Raw genomic sequence first — 24234 nt, forward strand, 5'->3', positions numbered from 1 at the left:
TGCACTGCTCTTGTGTATGTAAATGTAAAGATACCAAAAACAGATAGTGGAGGATCTTCTTCCTGTAGGCCTGATAAGGAAAGGTTCCAAGAGGAACCTGCATTTGAAAATGATAAATGCTAGGTATGGCTGGTTTCCAAGTGTCTCTTGACAGCTCAGAATTCCTGCATAAAGATAAACAGCAATGACTATTCATCCATCAAGATTCTCATCTACACCTTGCTGTAGACAGGTATGCGGGATTTGGAAGGGCACTGGACAGGAGTAATGCACAAGATATGACTCCTGGTCCTCAGATTGCAGAGTAAAATGCTACTTGCTGCTTAAAAATGGACAGTATAACAGCTTCTCATTCATCTGTAAAGAAATAGGCAACCCAATAGCTCAAAAATGAAGCAGCCGAGGACATATACAGGCTTATTTTCGAAAGAGAAGGGCGCCCAAATTCCAACACAAATCGGGAGATGGGCGTCCTTCTCTCAGGGTCGCCCAAATCGGCATAATGGAAAGCCGATTTTGGGCATCCTCAACTGCTTCCCGTTGCAGGGACGACCAAAGTTCACGGGGGTGTGTCGGTACCGTAGCGAAGGCGGGACTGGGGCGTGATTAAGAGATGGGCGTCCTCAGCCGATAATGGAAAACTCAGCCAATAATGGAAAAAAGAAGGGCGTCCCTGACGAGCACTTGGCCGACTTTACTTGGTCCATTTTTTCTTGCGACCAAGCCGTGAAAAGGTGCCCGAACTGACCAGATGACCACCGGAGGGAATTGGGGATGACCTCCCCTTATACTCCCCCAGTGGTCACCAACCCCCTCCCACCCTAAAAAAAAATAACTTAAAAAAACATCTTTTGCCAGCCTCTATGCCAGCCTCAAATGTCATACCCAGCTCCATGACAGCAGTATGCAGGTCCCTGGAGCAGTTTTAGTGGGTGCAGTGCACTTCAGCCAGGCAGACCCAGGCCCATTCCCTCTACCTGTTACACTTGTGGTGGTAAATGTGTGCCCTCCAAAACCCACCCGAAACCCACTGTACCCACATGTAGGTACCCCCCTTCACCCCTTATGGCTATGGTAGTGGTGTACAATTGCAGGGAGTGGGTTTTGGGGGGTTCAGCACCCAAGGTAAGGGAGCTAAGCACCTGGGAGCAATTTGTGAAGTCCACTGCAGTGCCCCCTAGGGTGCCCGGTTGGTGTCCTGGCATGTAGGGGGAACAGTACACTACGAATTCTGGCTCCTCCCACGACCACAGGGCTTGGATTTGGTCGTTTTTGAGATGGGCGTCCTTGGTTTCCAGGACGACTATCTCTAAGGTCGACCATCTCAACATTTAAGTCAACCATCTCTAAGGTCGACCTAAATGTTGAGATTTGGGCGTCCCCAACCGTATTATCGAAACGAAAGATGGACGCCCATCTTGTTTCGATAATACGGGTTTCCCCAGCCCTTCGCAGGGCCATCCTGCGAGGACGCCCTCATGAAAACTTGGGCGCCCCGTTCAATTATGCCCCTCATAGCTACCCAACAATCAAAATTAATATACCAAAATATTCATTATATACCAAGGTACATACTTTTACAAATAGCAGACTGAATTTGCCAGAAAATATTATAATTATTAGTTTTGCTACATGACAAAATTTTGGATCTAAGTATTCTAATGCTGACTTTATGGCTTCTCACTGGCCACCATTTCCCTGCTTGTATATAAACACAGAGCTTATACTGGGTATGCCACTGTGGGAACGTTGCCCATGGAGACGCCCATCTCTGGGCCCTCACCTGTGAGACTGTGATGCCGCATTTCTTGGCTAGCTCCTCTTTGGCTTCCTCACTAGGATAAGGGTTGCTGAGATGGGAGTAAAAATACTCATTCAGGATTTCTGTGGCCTGCTTGTTGAAGTTTCGTCTCTTCCGCCTTAAAAATAAAAATCACCATGTTATCACCCTTCATCAGATTAAGCTTCAAAACACATTTTGAAACATAAATGCAGCCATCTCTGGGGCACGTGGCCAAGTCAAGGTTCATGTCTTCCTGAGGAGAAAAGGAACAATGTTATTACTCGATTACAGATGGACAGAACAGTAGAGGTGTGTAAATGACTTCCCAAGACCCTTCAAGGGGTAAGAGAGGTACAATCTGAAGACAAGCTTCATTAGCAGGTACTCCTGGGTCCATATTTTAATAATATTCCTAATAAAATAAGCAACACATTGCATTAGCTTAGCAAACTACAGGCACAGCTTTCTACTGCCACTGCTACATAATTATAAGGCCAGTACTCAAATCTATCTATACTTTAGCAACATGTGTGTTTTATTATTCTGGTTTTATAAATCTACTGAACAGTATTCCAAGTAAATTTTTACTGTAAGACAATAACAACACACAAAGTATGGGGTCCAACAGGATACCAACAATTAATTCTAAAAGAACAAACTGCCATCTCATCAAAAAGCATGGTCCAGTGGCACTGGCAGTTGCTAACCTGGTACTTCCAGGATGTCTGAGCTCATAAAGGCTCCCCATCACTGTCTCAGAAGATATGTACACTGCCTTGGGTAAATCTCTTCATAAAGGCAGTTAAAAAAAACCTCAATAAATGGAGAAGGCTGGGAAAGAGAAGAACAAAGAGGGAAAGGAAGAGAGAAAGAGGAACTCAACAAGTGAGACAGAAATACACAGTGAGGGTAAAAGGTTAAAAAGTACAAATGATAAAAATTTCTAGAAGAAAAATATATTAACATCAGGTCCCTGGTCATTGTTCCTCACAAAACAGAGAACAGGCAGGAGGCAGGCAAGCATTTGGAGCAGACAGCAACTGAAACAGGATGAGAATTGGAAGAGGAAGCAACAGCAGTAGAGGCGTGATGGGGCAAAAAGCCTTGATGAGAAGATTGGGGGGGGGGGGGGGGGGGGGGGAAGGGAACTAGATCTTCCTGGTAACTTTTACCACTTCATCAGATTACACCAGTATATATGCAAGTGCTATCGCCTCTTCAAATTCCTTCCATGATAATCAGATATATGCCTCCTACTTTTTTCATACCTCCCTGCTTTTCAATTGCTGTAATATTACATATTTTTTCCGACACTAACCAAAACTACACAGAAAGGAACAAAACCCCAACAGAAAATCTACACTTCCAGTTCTGCAGATATCTGCGTACACAGAAACACCTTAAGAGTGTTCTAAAACACACAATCAGAGCTTAAGAGGACATAAATATATAATAGCAAAACCAAAATATCCCCTTTTTAACTATAAAACTGTAATATCGTGTTTAGGTGCATAGACAATGAAGAAGAAGATGATGTAGTAACTTGTGTGCTTAAGTTTACAACAACCACCTCAAAAGTGACAGCGGCTATTAAGAAGACTGGCATATAGTTCAAACGTTGCTGATGTTCTCTGATGCCAGACTGCGATTTGCCTACAGTAGAGGCAATAATTTGAAAGAGATCCTATCTCCAGTTGTTTTGAGAACAACTTTGGATCATGGACCTGAAGAGTCTGGTTACTCTTAATATGGGAAGTGCCAGATGTGTGACATCATGATGGAGACAACTGAGTTTGTGGATCCCGAATCTGGCAGAAAGTTTACTTTATGGTCAAAAACCACCTGTGTTTCAAAATATGTGGTGTATTGTATTCAATGTCCCTGTAAGAAGCTTTATATTGGACAGATCTCAAGGAAATTGGTGACATGTTTGACAGATCATAAAAGCAATATTAACACAAAAAAACTCGGCTCCCCTTGCTTTACATTGTGATCAGCAACAGCATACATTTGAATCATTACGCTGTGTTATTTTGCAACAAATGATTCCTAACAGTAGGGGAGGTGACATGAAACATATGCTCCTACAGCTAGAACAGAAATGGATTTTCCGATTGGCAACTGTACACCCAAGGGGCTTAAACTCCAAAGTAGAATGGTGTCATTTTTATTAAAAGCGGATGTGATATCGTTCTAATGGGGTTTTGTCCTGAAGATTCTTTTATGATTGGTTGATGTGGAGTGTTGGCATCTGACGTTAGTTAATATTAAGAGGCACCATTTTTTTTAAATACCCTTGACGAAGAGAGGAATCAGATTGCAGCAGCAGTGGAGTGAGGCAGTTGATTGTACTGTTATTTGATGAGCTGCATCTTTTTTCAAGATGCTAAATTGAAGTTTTCAGTTTTGACAGCTGTATTAACCATGGACCCTGACGAAGCTTTCAAAACTTTGGCCACAGGCGGCCGTGGACAGTAGGAAGACGCTGAGCATTCTAATAAGATAAGTTTTTGTTTTCAATTTTGAAGTTCAGCTGTTTTGATATGACTCTGAGGCTTTTTGCCAATGATAACAGCGAGTGCTTCCATAAATTAAAGGCAGTGTGCCTATAAGAATGAAGTCTGTTGAGGCTTTTTCCTCCATTTTTTGATAATTGAGTCTGGTATTTTCTATGCAGCTAAACACAATATTGCAGTTATAAAGAGGATATTTTGGTTTTGCTACACAGAAACACCCCCACAAATAGATGCAGAGCAAAATTGGGATGCTTCTCCTTACTACTCACAATACAAAAGAATATATAAATTTTGGTGTCATGTCAATAACAGCAACAAAAGCTTCCTCCACTACCAGGCACTCCAAGAAAAACAAAAAATCCTGGAAAACACATAATGAATACATCCATAGCAAACCTGCCCTACCAAACCAACATTACTACCCAGAACCCAAGCAGTGACCTCCCTGCATATCAAAAACAGGCAATATAAAATTTCAACATTCCCTTGTGTCCCAATATACCTCCTATCAGGAGGCACAGATCCAAAAAAACAAAATAGGTTGGACTGCTACAGATTCCTGCACCCAGACTATACACTAGATAAGTGGAATGCATGGGGGAATGAATTATGTGTGGGGGTGGATAAGCATGTGTGGTGTCTGTTTTGTGTGACTGTGAATATGAATGTGTTTGGTATTTGGGGAGGGATGTGTGGGTATACAGAGCAGGGGAAGAGTTGAGTGGAAGTATGTATGAATGTGTGAATGTGGGTATGTTTGTATACATGTGGCAGGTAAGTGGAATCTAAGGGGAAATAAGGTGTATGGGTGAGTATGTGAGGGTGGGAGTGGGAGAGTAGCCTAATGGTTAGTGAAGTGGGCTTTGCTCCTGGTGACCTGGGTTCAATTCTTACAGCAGCTCCCTGTGACCTTGGGCAAGTCACTTAACCCTCCATTGTCCCAGATACAAAAACTTAGATTGTGAGCTCTCTAGAGACAGAGAAAATACCTGTATATAATGTGTACAGTGCTGCGTATAGAAATGATTATTATTATTAGTAGTAGTAGGGTGCACAGGCAGGTGTGGGCGCACACTGGCAGGCACAAGGGAGGAGGCAATAAGAATGTGTCGGTTTTGAGTTTGATGGGGTTGTGAGTATGTGACCATGAGGCATATTTTCAAAGTACTCAGACTTTGAAAATGAGCTCCTAAATGTAGTGTATATGGGGGACAAGTGAGGGAGGGAAGGAATATGGGGAGTTTGGATGGGTTAGATTGTGCATGTGGGTCAGCGAGTGCGGTTTAAGGGATATGTGTCTGGTATGTATGCATCTGTGTGTGGATGGCAAGTGAATGGGGGAATATGGATGGGAGTATGTGACTGTGTGGGGTTTGTGTGTGGGTTGTGGATTGGTGTGGGTGGGTACAGAAGTAATGAGTATCAGAATATGTATGGATGTGATTTTCGAAGTGTGAGGAAAGGGGTATTAAAAGGCTTCCTTTGGTATCATTCATAGGCGATTACTTGTTATTTTTCCCTGTTTCTGCTTCTGCTGCTCATTGGAAAGTGCAGAAAAGGTGTGTTGGGAGAGGGGGCTTTTAAAATGGAGATGCTAATCAGCATTCTAAGATTCTAACAGCTTCATTTCTCATTGAAAGCAATAAAGATATTTTCCCATAAAAGCAATGGAGATTTACCTTTATTTTGAGGTCCAGTTCTCTGAAAATACTAATGAACTCTTCTGTAATAAAGACCTTGAGTACACGCATGCAAAATTAGGTGAATTTCCATTGCATTTTTTGGAAGTTATTTCTTCTTATTTCCACACCTGACATTTTGTTAGTATAAAAAGGGGAAAAAATAAAGTTGAAGAATTGGCTTAGGAAATAAGGCTAAAATCACAAGAACATTGGAAGACTTATACATTGCCAGAGATCCTGCAAAAAAATCCTTTTCCTAATTTTTCATAATATGTCCCAAGATTGGTACAATCCCAAATTTGCCAAAAACTGCAGAGGAAGTGTGTAAAACTTGCATGGACTGTAAACAGCATAATGTAGTAAATATGTTAAGACCAGTCAAGGACATAAGCCTGCCCCAGTACGATTTTTTTTTTCTGACTTTGCAAATGGATTTTATTCAGCTGTTCACATGACACAGATTTGAGTATTGTTTTGTAAGTTATGTATTTTCAGGATGAGTAGTGAAAAAGTTAATGCAACACTTTATCCCTTCCAGGGGAGTCATGATATGGCTCTCCAGTTTTAGGGGCATTTTTTTTAAAGCTCAACAGGAAGTGAAAGTTTTATTTAGTACCGTTTTCACACCTTTATTACAACTCTGAGAAAATAGAAAGAGCTAATGGAACGTTGAAGACTAAAGATAAAAATTACCAGAGTACAGGAAACTGGAATAGATTGAGTTCAAAGCCTGCAATTAGCTCTCCTGAGTCTAAGAAGTATATCTAGTAATAGGACAGAATTAACATTAAATGAGATAATTACTGAGAGGCTTATGACAGCATTTTCTTTTGTGTATGCATGCTGCAAACTTTAAGAGTAATGCATTTAAGTTTTGTGACAAGAAGGAAAGCTAATCTCTGTGATATAGTCTTATCATTTACAGGTTGTCACAGCCCTCCCAGACAAGGCCAAGGGATCATATCATCAGCTGTAGCTTGAAACTGGGATACATCCAAAAGTGTTCCAGAGAAATAACTGCTTCAAGCCAGTGGAGCGGACTCTATCTGGTGTCAGTTATACAGCGATCAAGTGTGAAGGGATATCTTCTAGGTTCCACACTCCTCGTTGCTAGAAGACACCACACTTTAACCACTACTGAACAGTGACACCTGCTGGAACATTTAGGAGGAGCCATCTACCTGAAGCTTATCATAAAAGATGAGTGAAGGATTCAACAAAGTCCTGATGGACTCTTGCAATAATAGACTGGAAGGAACGGATTCTCTCCTGAAAAGTTTAGTAAGAGTAGAAGGCACTGCCTTACTTGTTTCTGTGCTATACTTAAGTATTCACTGATTGACTGATGGTCAGATTTCTGACTGGTTGAAATTAATTTGAGTCATTAATTATTTCACTACATTTTCTAGTCTTCTGTCTGTGCCGAATACAGTTGTAAAAAGAAATTTCTGTTATGAGATTCTAAGGTAATCAGCTAGAATGTTAAACCCTGAATTTCTCATTGCTAGTAGTAAAAAAATATATTGTTTTGCTAATGTTGATAGTAAAAGGAAATGTTGGTCCAGTGAACTTTGCCATGGGACCCATTGGATTTAGGTGAAGTATTAATGTGTCCAATTATTGGATTTATTTTAAGATGCAGCCTGATAGAAGTATGTGTGTGTCATGTACCCCAGGTAAATGAGATTCCAGAGAAATTGACCCCAAGGAAGAGTATACCTTGATGAGTTTTTAGATTCTGAGTTGTTAGTATCTATCATTTTGCTTTGACTGAAACAGCTTTGTGCTGCTCCAGAAAAGAGAAACTACCACTCTAGGTGACTGCCTAGTCTGCCCTAATTTGTTTAAAATGCCCTCTCTTTCACCATATAGGAGATAGGTTGTTCGATTTCCCATAATAGGACCATTTAGGACCATTATCTGAGTGAAAAACTTCCTTGTAGAAAGAGACACCGCTACTCTTGATTAGCTGAACTTATTGTCTTACATCAATTGAATTTGATAGTGTTTTCCCTCTAATTTAGGGAGAGTCACTTGACCTTTAAATGTTTCAGAAACAAGATGGATGTTTGTAAATAACATGTAAATCATTCAGATGATAATTGTAGAAAGATGGAATATTAAATTTCATCCCCCTTTCCGTGTCCTTTATGAGATCTGTATTGCATAAATAGGGAAAGTTTGCACATAACCTATTACTTGGCGCCCTAATATTATTTGTTAAGCAGATATCTTTTTATGAATATACATTTCCTTTGTGTTAGGAATTAGAAAGGGCAATATAGCTTCCGAACAGCAATAATTATAGGTTATTGGAATATTCCTGAGATAAGAGAGTTTTTGCAAAAAATGCTATACCCTAATAATATTTTACTGGATATTCCAAGTGTGTTACGTTCAGAATTGGTGAACACTTTAATTATGACATATCTCCCTGGAGTTTTAGGATTTATTTTTGGATGCTCCATTAACAATGGATTGTTGGGTGAACAAACTAAGCTGTGTCAGCTAAGCGTAATTAGATTCTTTTTTTTTTAAGAATATTTTGCCTTCTTTGAGAAATAATTTTAGTCTGTTTAATAAGTTTACTTTGACTCAATGTTGACGCAAATGGAGTGTAAATGCTGAGCATAGAATAAAATGTAAATAGTTTATGAGACGATAGGTTTGTTGAAATAAGGAGACCATTGCCCCTCATAATTGAGAAACCTTGAACTCTATTTTTAATGGATAGTAGTAGCTGATAGAATAAATCAGGTTGTAGTATTATTGCATTACAGTAAATTGAGATTTTGTATTTGCTACTAAAGGAGAAAATGTGTGCTTAATTGGAGATGGGCATTGCACCCACTTTCCAGACAGAATTCCATCTGATACGAGATAAAAATTTTATAAGAATTTTATAAGACTGATCCTAGTTTATTTAGTAGCTTTTGTGTTTTGAGGAAAGCTTCAAAATTAGAAGTAATGGTAATGTGTATTTTGGATGTAGGATTTCTTTAAGTGTTTACACAAAGTAACTTGTTCCAATATGTTCTCTAATAAATCAGTCCAAGTAATGTGCAATGTGTGGCAGAAAGATACTGAAAGATAAAGGCTCTCATGCTGGATGATGTAAAAAATTATTCTAACGGGAATTCCAAATGGGTGTTTGAAGGAGTCAGACGCCATCTTCACCTGGCACCGATGGAGGTTCACTCTGATTATGCAGTTTGTAAAAGAAATAAAATTCTCTCAGTTGAACCCCTGATGACGCTTTGTGAAACACAGTGACTATTGGGTTTCACGAAGAAGGGATTGTCTGCAAAACAAGAAAATCGGGGTTTCACGAACAAGGGAGTGCGGAGTAGATGTAGTTGTGCAAGATTGTTGTGAATTTATCAACATATATCAGAAGCGACTTGGTTTGCCCGTGGATGAAACAGTAGCAGCAAGAATAATCTCTCATCTGCTGGAGTTTACAAAGCAAAGTTGCATGAACATTCTCATTTGATATTTCTGGTGACGTATGTTAAAGAAGAAGGAGCCTTGCACTATTGATATAACTTCTTAGACAATAAGACTGAAGATTTCTAACTTTAATATAGAGACTCATAAGTATACATGTTTATTCATTATAACAGCTGGCTTGTAAAACTCTGGAGAATGAGGGATTTTTCTCTCTCTCTCTCTCTCTCTCTCTCTCTCTCTCTCTCTCTCTCTCTCTATATATATATATATATATATATATATTTTTTTTTTTTTAGGAGTGAATGGGAGGAGTGTATGATTAAGTTTATGGAGAGATATTTTTTTGTACATTTGAGATTTTGAATAACGAGATTGTGATATAATAAGTAGATAGTAATAGTTATTATTGTATATGATATTCAGTGTAACTAGACAAAGATACTTACTCAGTTGATGATAATACAATGAATTCAATAGGGATATCCTGAAAACCCTGACTGGCTGAGTGTGCCCCAAGGACTGAGCTGAAAACCCCTGGGCTAGACAATGGGGACAGCCTGAGAATGAAGCTATAGGGAGGGGAATAGGAAGGGGTTACTGCCTGGAAGTGAGAATGCTGCTGTTAAAGGCTAGAAGAAACAGAAAACTGTAATTAAACTCTGGAATTTGTTGCCAGAGAATGTGGTGAATGTGGTAAAGGCAGTTAGCTTAGCAGAGTTTTAAAAGGAAAAGTCCATAGACCATTATTAAATTGGACTTGGGGAAAATCCACTATTTCTGGGATAAGCAGTATAAAATGTTTTGTACTTTTTGGGGATCTTGCCAGGTATTTGTGACCTGGATTGGCCACTGTTGGAAACAGTGCTTGATGGACCTTTTGGTCTGTCCCAGTATGGCAATACTTATGTATGTACTTATGATCGGGACAGGCACTAGTGAAACAGCTGAAAGAGGGAAAGGGGATGGGATTTGGTATTCTGTGGTTTCAATCAAAGCAGTTTACATATTATATACAGGTACTTATTTTGTACCTACGGCAATGGGAATAGAGGGGGATATTGAATTGAAAGGTGTTATTGGTTGGAAGAGAGAATGTTGCTGCAATGAGCTGAAGTGTCTGTAAGCTCTAAAGGGAACAGAGGCTGAGTGATGGGGACAACAACTAGAAGTGCAGCTGTGTGAATAAAGAAGAAACAGGCTGTGAGGGTGAGAGGAACTCAGGGAGAGAGCATAAATTATGGTCGGGGAAAAGAGCTGGAAGAAAAGGAAATTATTTGGGAGAGAGGAAGAAGAGTAGGAAGGGGGGCAGTATGTAGTGGAAAGAGGTGGACTGTATCTTTGTGGGATTGGGAAAAGGGGCTGAAAGGTGAGAGAAAAGAGGTCATGATGGAGGGAAGAGGCACGAAGGTGACAAAGGTGAGAAGTGGTATCAAGGGGTGACACTAGAAGGAAGTGAGATGAGATAAAGTAGAGAGGTTATGGAGAGTCAAACACATGGAGTAAAGAGAAATGAAAGAAATGAGAAGACTAGTCATAAAAGACAACATAAGGGCAAACAGGAAGCATAAGAGAAAAAGAATAAGCAGAGACAGAGGATATAAGTAAATAAGACATGAAAGTAAAGATTTCTGTGCTAGCTGGACTGGGTCAAAAGAGGGGAATATCTGGTATTTTTTGCCATTTTTCTCCAGCCCTACAGTCATTAGGCCATACAAATTATTTTTCTGAAGGTACAAGGGGGAGCAGGAAAAGGTTTGGAAGCATGTGATACCATGATCTGAAAAGATTTGTAATGGAGAGGACCTATAGTCAAGTCTCAAACTGGAAAAGAAAGGGAGAACATTGTAATGTTCCTTTTTCACAAAAAAATAAAACAATCATCCTGCCTGAGTGTGGGCGGTATGGATATGCCAGGCTGAATTACAAGGGATATGACTGTGGTATAGATGCACTGTGGGTGGAAGGGGGAGGAGGAGAAGAAGTCAGGTGGAGTAAATTGGTAGAGATGAGGTGGGGGTTGAGGAGGAAGATAAACGCATGGGAAATTCTGTGCTTCCCTAGCTCTTCTTTTAGCAATGAGTCTTTCCAGTATGTGCTATAGTATATCTAAATATAGCCTGGCCAGTTGTGCCCATGACCTTATCATATTTTGTTTTCCTTTTTACATATATGGTAATGTGTGCACTCCAAATCATTTTGAAAAGTGGGTTCTTCTTAGTAGACGCCAAGATCTATGCCAAGATTCTAGCGAATAGACTGCGTATACCACCCTCTATGGTACTAAGTGATCAGGCAGGATTCATGAAAGGGTGCTTGATATCTGTTAATACAGATAGTTGCTAATCTGCTGCTTGATGTTCAAAGAGCCTCTACTCAAGCTGCTGCTTTATCAATAGATGCAGAAAAGGCTTTTGACAGAACTTAAAGGAAATTTACTTACTGAATACTCTGCAATGGTTTGGATTAGACCTGTTTTTATCAATATGATTAAAGTTATATGCACAGATCCCTCAAATTGGATTTTGGTTAATAACCAATTATCTGCTCCCTTTCAACCAACCTGAGGGACCAAGCAAGGTTGCCCTTTATTGTCATTACTGTTTAATATTGCACTACAAGCATTATTGATTGCTATATGGTTAAATGAGAAGATAAGCAGAAAATCAGTGGGATCAGTTACTGCTAAGACCAAGACAATAAAGATAAAACTGGAAGAATTGTATTAAAAAACACCCATGACCATGTTTTCTCCACAGGCTGCATCAGAGGCAAGGCATAACAAACTAAAATAATAGAACCAAACATAACTAATAATTACATAATCCATAAACTATTTAAAAATAAATTAACACATAAAATGTGTGAATTAGAAATAACAGCTTTCTAAAAGAGGAACAGAAGCATAGATTAGGGTATTCCTGATGGGGATTTATAGTGTCGAAGACATGTTGTTTAAGGTACAGGAAGTTGTAACATTCTGGTCGATAGCAGGAAGGAGAGATTCCTGCTCACTTAAATAGCTTGTGGCTGCCTAACTACTGATATTCAGAGGCACTTAACCAGGCAGTAATGCTGAATGTTGGCTCTGACCAGCCGTATTTGAAGTGGGCAGGTCATGGATGGTACAGGGGGTGGAGCTGGGGAGATGGCGGTAGTTATGCAGGTTCTAGCAATATTCAGTGGCAGTGCTTGTATAGCTACGCAGGCATATAGGAGCACATACAAAAATATGCCTGCCTTGCCAGCACTGAATATCAGCCAGCATCCGCATAGCTTCTCGGTACTAGCTTGAAGCTTTCTGATTGCTTCTCCCCACCCCCTGGAATGTCAACAGTCTTTCTGCTCTCCCTCCTTCCCACTCCCTGAAACATCACCAACCCTTCCCATCTGATCACCCTGGAACATCACCAGCTCATCCACCTAGAGCCCTCCTTTCTTCCTCCCAAAACATTACCAACCCTCCTCCCTCCCGGAACATCACCAACCCCTCACCCGGAGCCTCCTGGGCCTACCTCCCTGGTTCCTGGTGGTCTAGAGGAGGAACAGGCAGGAGATGCCCACTCGCTCCTGTCCAACATGGCTGCCTTGATCTCTAGCAACAGTCTCATGGTACTTTGCACCTTATAGAGCTCTAAAGAAACTCAAATGCAGTAAGATTGAAGGAAAAGTTCATTTTCCTAATTTTATTGAATATCATTTTATAATTTTATATATCACCATCTTTGACTAACAGGTCAAAGTGGTTTACAAACTCAATCATTTAAGGTAAAGGACTCCAGCTTTAGAAATGATAAGTAGTAGTAAGAACAAATTTCAATGGGGGAGGGGATGACATCTTAAGGTTAAAATTAGCAAATAAAGGGGCAGAGTTATCAATGTGGGATACCATCAAGATGTATTATTTTATTGCTAAGGTGTATTATTATACCATTAATTTGTGCTATTTTAGCACAGGTCCCATTACATGCAATGAGACCTAGTTAATACTAATTGGGGTGAGCACTAAAATAACACATCTTAATGGCAGCCCAGTTGATAAAATTCCCCTTAAAATGTTGACAGCACCATTTTCGGATAGTTGGTTTAATCATGAATTGACTATAATCACTCATCCAATTCTGCCTTACTGTAATTGGCTTTGTGGTGAACTGCTGCCATGTTTGTGATGCCACTGTACAGAGCGGCGAGTGTGGATCTAGCTGCCTTGATGGGCAGACTGGATAGATCGTGCAGGTTTTTATCTGCTGTCATTTACTATGTTCCTATGTAACAATAGTTAAAACACAGAACAAGCAGACAGGAAAACAACGGTGCTACTAGAGCTCTAGACCCTGCTCTCCATAATTGTAAAAAATTAGCTTTAAGGAAGCTTTAATTTTTTAAAGACCAGTTATGCTCTTAGGACAAAGGGCAAAGAACTCCATAATGTGGGTGCTAGTCAAAAGAAGGCTGAATACCTCGTGGTTTCAAGACGCGCTCGGGCTGGTATTGGAGATGATGATCATTAACGGGCCAATATTCAACCTCTGGCCCTAATACGTGAACAACTACTTGCAATTCAGAAAACACCTGAAAACTCACTTCTTTACAACCTAGTCAACAGAGACTGGGATAACACTCCTCAATCATGAACTAGAATCTGATCTGAACTTGGACTGACCTGATCCTAGCATAATCACAACCACGGCTCCTTAACATGTAACAAGTTTTAACCTAGTTAAATGTAAGCCACATTAAACCTACCACCAGGATGGAAAATGTGGGATACAAATGCAGTAGTAAATAAATAAATTAGTGGCTTGTACACCACTTCCAGCAGCTGACCTAACCCTAGATATTCAATGCTGGGACACATTTGGCTTGGAGTGGAGGACTGGGCTAATGGTTAGTGCAGCAGGTTGCGGACATGGGGAACCAGATCCAATTCCCTCTGCAGCTCCGTGTGACCCTGGCCAAGTCTCTTAACCCTCCACTGCCCCATGTATAACAGTAGTACAATGTACTACTCAGACTGTGAGCCCACTAGGGACAGACCCAGTACCTGTAAAATGAAACTGTAAACCGCTTAGGTCTAAGCAGTATATAAATACTGAAATGAATATCTGGGTACCTCTGTTGACACAAAAGTTAACCAGGCAATGGCCGATATTCAGGCCAGTGCCCGGTTAACTCAGCACATAAAGTTAGGATAGCTGTTTTCCTGTGCTACCTTATGTGCTTACTTAGCTGGTTAGCAGACTGAATATCGCCGCTAACCAGATATGTTGGTGTCCCAGCCCACCCCTAAACTAGTCAGTGAGGGGATGACTGGTTAGTGGTGACATTCAATGGCACTACACAGTTAAGCACCACTGAATATCAGCAGCCAGCCAGCTCAGTGCAGTTTAACTGGGAATGAGCCTCTCTTCCTTGGTTAAGCCTTTTTGAATATTGACCCCTAAATGAGCAAATAGACCATGTAGACATACAGTGATCAATAAGAGAAGCAACGTAAGATGGACAATCATTCCAGAAAGCTTTGAAAGTGAAGCACAGTAAATTAAAAGGAATTCTAAAACAGATTGGAAGCCAGTGCTTCTGTATATACAAGGGAATAGCATGATCAGGCTTTCTAGCCCTATCAAGAAATACCCTTCAAAATGCAAATTGTCTTTTAATATTTCCCCATGAGATACCTGCATATGCCATATTACAATAGTTGATACATGAAATTAGTAAGACATGAGGAAAAGTGTGCATGGATACTTTAAATTGTTTAAAAAAATTGTAAAAATTGTGCAATTAAGTACAGGAGGTTTTTTCAGGACTAATGAAGTAAGGCTGGTCATTAGTCCAAGTTTCATTTCAGATATGACCTGAGCCACTGAAGTCCTTTTACTTCCTTGTATTTTTTACTTACAGCAAATTAAATGTTACTTGCTAGTTCTATATAGAGATATTCTCTGAGGAGCAAGTAAAGCCAGTGAAGACAGTTGTGAAAAAGTATAGAGGCCTTGAGAACATATGGGGAAATAATCTAGTTAAACCTTTAGAAGAGGATGCATGGTCACAGTACTGAAGCAAATCAACCAGTATCTCTTGTTCTGCACTGTTGGCATAATTATTTTTTTAGCCCACAGGGCAATTTGAATCCTTGCAAAATAGCCAAATTGAATCTAGAAAAACAAAAACTTGCTAGTTCTGTGAAACAGACACTGGCTCTATCTCACATGTGTTATATTTCTACATAGAATATGGGATACAATGAGGTGTATTTTCAAAACATTTGCGCCTATGTTTACTAAGGTGCGCTATGGGCTCGTTAGCGTTTTTAACGTGAATAAATGGTTTACGCACGTTACTAATGCGCCCATAGAAATGTATACTTAATTCAAACTTCAGGGGTAAATCCACAATAATTAGCCCAAATACATCTGATTATACATACCAAGGAACTAATAAATAAGTCTTTTTATACCAATGAGAACTAATATATACTTGTTCAGCGACTCAATAATTATATTTGTGTCACTATTACATAAAGAACTTTGTAAATTCAATAAATTACACTCACAAACAACCAAAAATATAACACAAAAGTTTTTCAAAGCATACAAACAATCAAAACAGATGATGTCCTATCTTTTAGCAGTCCCAAGCTTGATGATATAAATTACCGCTTCTTGTCAACTCCATTAAGTAAATCATATATCATCATCAAGTAATTTATATCATCAAGCTTGGGACTGCTAAAAGATAAAGTTGATAGAGAATCCACAAAGCGTGGAGAACTCAAAGAAGACCCACGGATACTTTGTAAAACAAACAGAAAAGTGGGCACAAAACCAGGAGTCCCAGAGACTGGATCACAGTAAAGCTAAAACCAAATTTTATTAATTAGTATATTTGACTCGACACAACCGTTGTGTTTCGGCCAAAAGGCCTGCATCAGGAGTCTAAATACTAAGGTAGACAGCTAATGATGATCCAGAATAAGAAATACTGGCGAATAGTCTATAAATGGTCTTAAAAAAGACCTTTGTATCGAATCGTGGAACGGATCACTTGCGTGAAGCGTTCAGCTGGATCATCATTAGCTGTCTACCTTAGTATTTAGACTCCTGATGCAGGCCTTTTGGCCGAAACACAACGGTTGTGTCGAGTCAAATATACTAATTAATAAAATTTGGTTTTAGCTTTACTGTGATCCAGTCTCTGGGACTCCTGGTTTTGTGCCCACTTAAAAGATAAAGTTGGACATCATCTGTTTTGAATGTTTGTATGCTTTGAAAAACTTTTGTATTATATTTTTGGTTGTTTGTGAGTGTAATTTATTGAATTTACAAAAGTTCTGTATGAATATGTAATAATGACACAAATATAATTATTGAGTCACTGAACAAGTATATATTAGTTCTCATTGGTATACATAGAAATGTATAGGCGCATTAGCGTTTAACGCACCTTAAATTTAAGGGTGTGTTAGAAACGCTAATGCACCTTAGTAAACATACTCCATAAACGTATAAAATTTCATAGTAACCTATGGAACTTTATGAGTCTAAGTGCTTTGAAAATTAGCTCCAGTGAGTCATATATTTTAGTGAAACCTTCACTTATAGTATTCATCTGGAGATCTTTTGCATTGACACAGGATATTCTAAAATACCAGAAATGCCTATTTGATCTATTCATTGAATTAGAGATCAAGATTTCCCGATTAATTGAAAGGACATATCGCAAACTGATTGCAGTAATTAGTAGAATTTAGTTTGAATCAGTAGTGATGGAAAGTGTCACTGTTTTAGAATAAAGGACAAAATATGGAAACCCTTGATTTAACATAGATAAATTAGAATCTTTATTGATGTTAGATAATAAAATTAAAAGTACAGAAGAAATCCATTCCTCCAAAGCACTGGTTAAATTAAAAATAATGTCATATGTCATTGTCCATGTTATCCTATATAATAAAACTCACCCTCAACGTTCTGAGGACACTGACGTCACTGTCAGTTCCTTCGGGCACTTCCTTCGGGTTCGAAGGGTTCGTGGTGGTGAAGCCACCAAAATCGCTGTGTCTGGGCCTCGCGTCAAACGTGATGATGTCGAGGGCGGAGCAATGGCGTCAGTGGCTTTACAACCAACAAGGACTCGGGAGATGAAGGTGGCGTGCGTTGACGAGGCCCGGAACAATGGCGGTCAGTGGCTTCACAACGCCGAAGTGTGGGTAAGGAGGGGGGGGGGGGGGTTGGGAGGAAAACCTTGCTAGTGCCTGTTTCATTTGCTCCAGAAATGGGCATGTTTTACTAGTATTATATAATAAAGATATTTATACCAGGGAGAGCACACCAGGTGTCAGTTTAGGAGGTGCAGGAGAAAAATCAAGAGCCTCCCAATAGATCCAGGAGACTTGGGCTGTGTCACACTCAAAAGACCATATTATCCCTCCCCAGTCTTCTCGCTCTTTCCTAAATTCCCCAGGCTCTGCTCTCCTCCCATCCAGCTCTGCCCTTCAGTCTTTCAATCTTTACTCAACCTTCCAACCAATTCCTTAATTCTTGCTTTAAACTTCCTGCCTCCCAAATTCTGCTTCTCCCAACAAAGACCTAGTACCAGCCGGAGGAAGAACAGCTACGCACTTCTAACCCATTCCTTCTGCTGCCAGCTCCTCTCCTTCCCACATATTTCATGCGGTCAAATGCATGGTGTGGCTTAGATTTCTCTGCAGCAAAACACAGTTCAAACCACTGAGGAACAGGCATTAATCACAGGACGAGAAGGTAAAAGAACTGTGGATTCCATTTCCTGCTAGAAAGATCAGTTTGGGCTGGACAAGATCTAATGTTCATGCTTTTCTAATTGTTATGTAAGCTTCATTGAACCTGAGTTCTACTCAGGCTAATGCGGGATATAAATGTCAAATAATAATAATAGTAAGGTGGGCTACATGGGATTTGGGGGGGGGGGGGAGGAAGCAAAATGGTGAACTGGGGGCAAAGAGTTGGCAAGCCGACAAGCTGCTGGAGCAGTGAGAATCAGGCCCAGAGAGAATTGTCACTTATCCGCTTTCATATTGCTGGGTTTGAAATTTTGCCTTAAGCCATCCTAGTTGGATTAAAGATGCCAGGCCGATATAAGAGACATGGTTCATCGGTCAACCCTCTACCTCTGTTTACTTGTACTTCTTTTCTCACAAATCCCTTTGTTTCTGCTTTCCCCTCCATCCCAATCCCTAAGTCCCTGTGCACTGCACCACCTCTTCCCAACCTCTGTGGGTCAGCCCCAGCCAGCAGAAGAGTGGAATCGGGCCACTGTGCTTCTAGCTTGCTCTTTGCCTAGCAACTCAAGCAGTAAATTACACAGTTCACAATCTCAGATCAGCTATTTGAATTGTTTGGTGCAGTACAAATATCTATGGAAGCACAGTTCAAACAGCTGATCTGTGGTTACAAAGCACACTGAATAGAGAGGCAGCAACAACACCAATTGTGGAATGAAAAAGCACTGGCTCGTTTATACTGCTGGTTAAAGAAGGCAATGGGGGCAAAGGGTTGAGGGGGGTATGAGAGAAAGAGAGAGAGCTGCCAGCATTGGGCAGGAAAAGATAGGAAGCAAATCAGTGGCAGAAGGAGCAGTCGGACTTCTTACCGGTTTTTCACATTGCTGGATTTGAACTTGTGCTGACTGCTAGCTTGACCAGATAAAACGGGCTAGGCTAGCTAAATATGAATCAGTTGGCAACTCTGCCTCCCACACCCACACTGCCCCTGTGCAGAACAGGTACAGCACAGGCAGTAGTTTGACAAATTTCTCACACATATGCTGCACCATCACAGAAACAGGACAGGGAACAACAGTGCAAGCTTTCCTTGCACACATGAGCCGGCCCTCTGACATGCATACACTGCTTGAGCAAAGACCAATTGCAGCACTGACAGCAGCGGTTTTGCAGTTCTGGACAGTTGGACAAAGGGTGTGTGATAGCATTTGTGACACACCTCAGTCAGGGAAGAAATCTGGAATATTGTACGGTTAAGGTGTCATCATTTTTATCTTACTTTTTTGTTCCCATTGTTCTTACGTTTAAATTTTGGCAGAACTGCCCTGATCACTGTTTTTTTGAGGAATGGAGGGCGTTATGTCACATCATGGATTTGAATTTACCTCATGCCTTTTCCAGTAGTAGCTCAAGGTGAGTTATTTTCCTGTTCCCAGAGAGTTTTTAATCTAAGTTTGTACTAAAGGCTATTCCTTCACTCCATAAAATGTGGGATACAAATGCTACAAATAAAATAATAAAATAAATAAATAATGCTCCCTGTGAGAATAATGATGGAGGCTCAGTGAGCCCAATAAAAAAAAAACTGCCTTCAACCCCTCAGCGCTCTGCCACAGTTTCCAACCCCACTTCTTTCTTTCCCCATGCCCCTAAACACCTTACTCTTTTGTCCCCACATCCAGTGGGGTAGCCATAAACCTCATATATACTTATGGAAACTTATGGAAACTAGTGAGTCCTGGCACGGAAAGTGCAATGAAGTTAATTCAATTCCTATTAGCTTCGTCACGTTTGCCACATGGGAATCACCACCGTGGCTTTGTAGAAAGAACCCTTTCGAAACTGTGACATTTTTAAATAAATTTGCATTATCCCACAACTTAAACTTTGCCATAATAGTAGATTTGAGTCTGGTCAACATCTCAACACACATCACAGTATCCTGCAAAATAATTACAACAATGGTACATATCCTTCAACAATGGTACATATTCTTGCTTCATAATAAATATAAACACCTTAATAAACTGTATTAATAAAACAGGTACATACTTTTGAAGTAGCAGTTTAAATATGTAGCCTAAGAAATCTAATATAAAAAACATCAATCCCTAACACTGCACACTGGACTATTTTGCATCCATAGAAATCCCCATAGCTCCTCCTCTAAGAATGGATGCAAAGCAAAAAGGGCATTTCCCCAGGAACTTGTCATACAATTAATCTCAATAAAAACATAGATCCTTTCCAGTTCCAAGCATATTGTGAAGTATTGTATTTATAATACAAAGCCTACAAAAATCAGCCAGGACCTATAGAGCTAATCTACTTTACCATAACACCACTAACTTGCAGAAGTAGCACAACAAGGACCCTACCTAGGAAAATGCAACACAATAAATATTGTAGTCAGACCTAGAACATCAATATGGATTTGGAAAACTGAACAAGCTGAATTATTACAGAGGCTTAAAGAGAAACTCCATGCAAACAGACTACCTGGCCGCAGTCACAAACAATGAACCCAAATAGACCTTTGCCAGCAAAATAAGTGACCACAAACTTAAAATATGTATATGTACACAAAAATTCTACTTAAAGTCCAAGATGCCACACTCTGCAGTCAGTGCAACACTATAGAAACAGCACCCTCCACTCTCAAACTACCTTTGTTGTCTGGTTATTTTGGAGGTTTATTTCAATCATGTTTGTCCCAGTCTCCAGTTTCTGCTTTCCTCTAGCTTTTCTTAACTTTCTTTACAAGATCTCCAGTCCTTCTCCTATTTCTTCACTTCTTCTCCTATATCCATCTGACTCTGAACTTTTCCCCTTCAGCTTTTGTTCATTTATTTTCCATCTCTCAATCTGCTCAGACTTCATTCGCTCTTAGTATTCAATCTTTCTTTTTTAAAATCACATCTACCTACAGCTTTTCATCTCCCTCACCCCAACCATCCCTTTCTTCATCCTGTTATTCCTGTTTTTTTTTTTGCTAACTGTCCCCTCTTCCAGCACCTTCTCTTTCTATTTCCTCCTTTCAGTACAGCACCTTTTCTCTCTATTTTCACGCCAATAACCAGTATCTTCTCTTACTCTCATCCTCTTCTGTCCAGCATATCCTCTTTCCCTTATCTCAATCCAGTATCTCTCCCCATCACCCTACTCCCCCTTGTATCCAGCATACCTCCATATCCCTCTTCCCTTCCATATCAGCATCTCCCCTATATCCCTATTCCTTCCATGTCCAGCATATCCCCTCTCTGTCCCTATCCCCATCCAAATGTCTAGCACCCTCATTGTTTTCCTACTCCTTCCCATTTCCATCATCTCCCATCTTTCTACTCACCCCATATCCAGCATCTCCCCTGTCTTGCTACTCACCCCATGTCCAGCATCCTCCAATATCCCTTTTCCCTCCCTACCTGATCTAGCATCATCTCTTTCCCCCTCCATCCCACTCCAGTATGTCCCTTCTTTTCCCACCCATCTGTAGCTCTTATAATGCACAATGATAGTCTTGTCAGAAAGCCAGAACTGGCCTTTACTCTCCCTCTCAGAACTGGGTAACTTGGCAATTCTGAGAGCAGTGCATGAGGCTGCAGCATTAAATCAGTGGCAGGGAAGTGGGACCATTAGGTGAAACAGCAATGAGGCTTTCCTTCCACAATGTCAGGAAACCTGTAAATGCAGGCCTTGAGAGACAGTGGTAGGCTGTGAGTGCAGCCTAAGAACAAATTATGTCAGTGCTCAGGAGTGGAAAGAACAATGTCCCACTGAAAGTCACAAGAGCAGCAGAAGAGTGGGAACAGAATCAGGCTCTTCATAAAACAGACCAAAGGCGTGCAACGTAGCTACGAAATGTTTATTAAAGGATGGAACATGGACCGTATTGAGTTATACTTTAATAAATGTTTCATAGCTACATTGCACGCCTTTGGTCTGTTTTTTGAACAGTCTGATTCAGTGCTCAGGATGTACCATAAAAGTGCCCTCAGACCTCTATCTGAATGCCCTTTCCACACACCAGCACAAGAAGCACTAGTTAAAATACAGCACTCTGAGCAAAAGCCATGGCTGCCCACCTTAGTTTCCAACTGCATGAACTTACCCCCCCCCCCCTTTTACAAAGCCGTATTAGCAGCTCCTGGTGTGGTAATGCCGACACAGCGCATTCAAAGTGAATGGGCTGTGTCGGCATTTCCAAGCAGTTTTGTAAAAGATGGTGTTAGTTTTTTTTAATAGACCATGGGACTAGGAGAGAGGCGCTAGTAGTGGGAGGAACACTGCCATGTGTTTAGTTTATTATGTGATTTCATAATTTGCTTACAATTCATTTTTTTATTACAAAATCTTGAAGCAAAGTACAATAAAATTATAAAATCCATATATTACTAAAAATTAAATACAAAAATAAACCTAGCCCCCTTCAAAAATACAACAAAAATTGATCCCTTACTGCAGGTAAATTAATTTATGTCCCCACCTCAATTATATACAAAAGAACTGGGCAGCAGCACCAGGGAAATGCAACAATGCTGGCTAGTGGCTGCCTCCTCACCTCCCCCATCCCCCCAACCCAATATCACTATGCAAAATGTGCTCAGAACGGACTTTACAGCTGAAATAATACATCTGATCAGGTCCAGATTAAGAGCTAACAAGGCCCAAACCTAGGCAGTATTTAATTTGTCCATGCCTTAATCCAGCCCTTTACACTCCTATATATTTAATTGTATTTCCTTCTTCCATCTCAAAGTCAGCTGCTGGTCACAGACTCAAACAAGCATTAACAAAAGCATGCAGGTCACTGAGTGGGCCTTTTACAAATGCACGCTAGAGTTTTAGTGCATGCTAATCGTTAGTGTGTGCTAAAAACGTTACTGCACCTTTGTGAAAGACCCCTGAGTCGTGAAATGCGCTATTTTAAGGAGACCTGTTTTCAATCTAATATAGAAAACCACCACACTCTATTACTGTTCTGTACCATTTATATATACTAACAATGTACACAGAGCTGTTCAAGACAATTCCACGACCTGCCTACAAAGTGTTAAGAGCAGGAGTACAGGTACAAGCAGTTCTCCCATGGCCAGAGTCAGAACACTAATTACAGGCTGCTGGTTCCCTGTACTTTCTACTGATACACTGGGTAAATACAGTGTGGCATTTTAACTAGAGGGTTACCATGGGAACCTTACCAACAAAAGCAATCCTTGCTCCTACAGGAAGGGGCCCTGCAGTTTTGTTTAGGGAGCATTAATTCAGTATCATTAGCAGCACAAAGCACCAAGACAAAGGGAAAACGAATAATGCTAGGCAAGGTAAGCAGGCAATCATACCAGATACTGATATTATACTGCCTGGAAAAAGCCTAGGAACTGCTCCAGCACAGTGTACTTTCACTGGCTGCCCAGCAGGACGTGCAGCCCACTTAACCTTTTCATAGAAGGAGCCTGGCACACTGTATTCTGGAAGTCCCCAAGTGTCTACATTGAATGCATATCCATAGTGCCACATATCCCTGGTAAGGGAGCCTCAAAAGGTAACGGATGTTATTATTTTTCATTACTTCTGACAGCATGTACTGTATGTAGTGCTGTTAGAGCCAGGGTGGGCTTCCCCCTTTCCTTCCTACTTCCATAAACAAAATTGCACAAGAAATGACTGCTGAAAAGTACTCTGGGAAAACTATGAAAAACGAACAAAAGCCATGCTTACACTTGAAATCTGGGAAATTTGCTGGAATATTGAAATGCAAGACAGTAAAGATGGCACACTGACTGGCTCACAATATCTCAGAGTGGAGGAACAATGAGGAAGGAGGAGGATGGAACAATCTAAAAGAGACACACAGTACAACAGAAGACAAGGAGCTAGGCAACAGCTGAGCCAGGCAGTAAGTTTAAGGAAGAAAGCAAGGCTAAACTATGAATGGAAGGAGGAGAACGAAAAGCAAAGAAGTGAAGAAAGAGTTGCAAGAAGGTACCAACAATTCCATGGTATAAGGCACAGGCAACCTAGTACTGGTTTTGCCCCACTGCA

At 40.5% G+C, this 24234-nt stretch overlaps 1 protein-coding gene across 4 annotated transcripts in view; it reads right to left on the minus strand.

The window, feature by feature from the left end:
• Positions 1 to 24234, minus strand: part of PBX1 (PBX homeobox 1) — a 779157-nt gene that overhangs the window by 121434 nt on the left and 633489 nt on the right. For all 4 annotated transcript variants that reach the window (XM_030205927.1, XM_030205925.1, XM_030205929.1 and 1 more), the window contains exon 5: positions 1784 to 1919. In XM_030205927.1, the coding sequence (XP_030061787.1) occupies positions 1784 to 1919 (136 nt within the window). The remainder of the gene's footprint in view (positions 1 to 1783; positions 1920 to 24234) is intronic.

The sequence above is a fragment of the Microcaecilia unicolor genome, chromosome 6, assembly GCF_901765095.1.
Source record: "Microcaecilia unicolor chromosome 6, aMicUni1.1, whole genome shotgun sequence".
In the NCBI taxonomy this organism is placed as follows: Eukaryota; Metazoa; Chordata; class Amphibia; order Gymnophiona; family Siphonopidae; genus Microcaecilia; species Microcaecilia unicolor.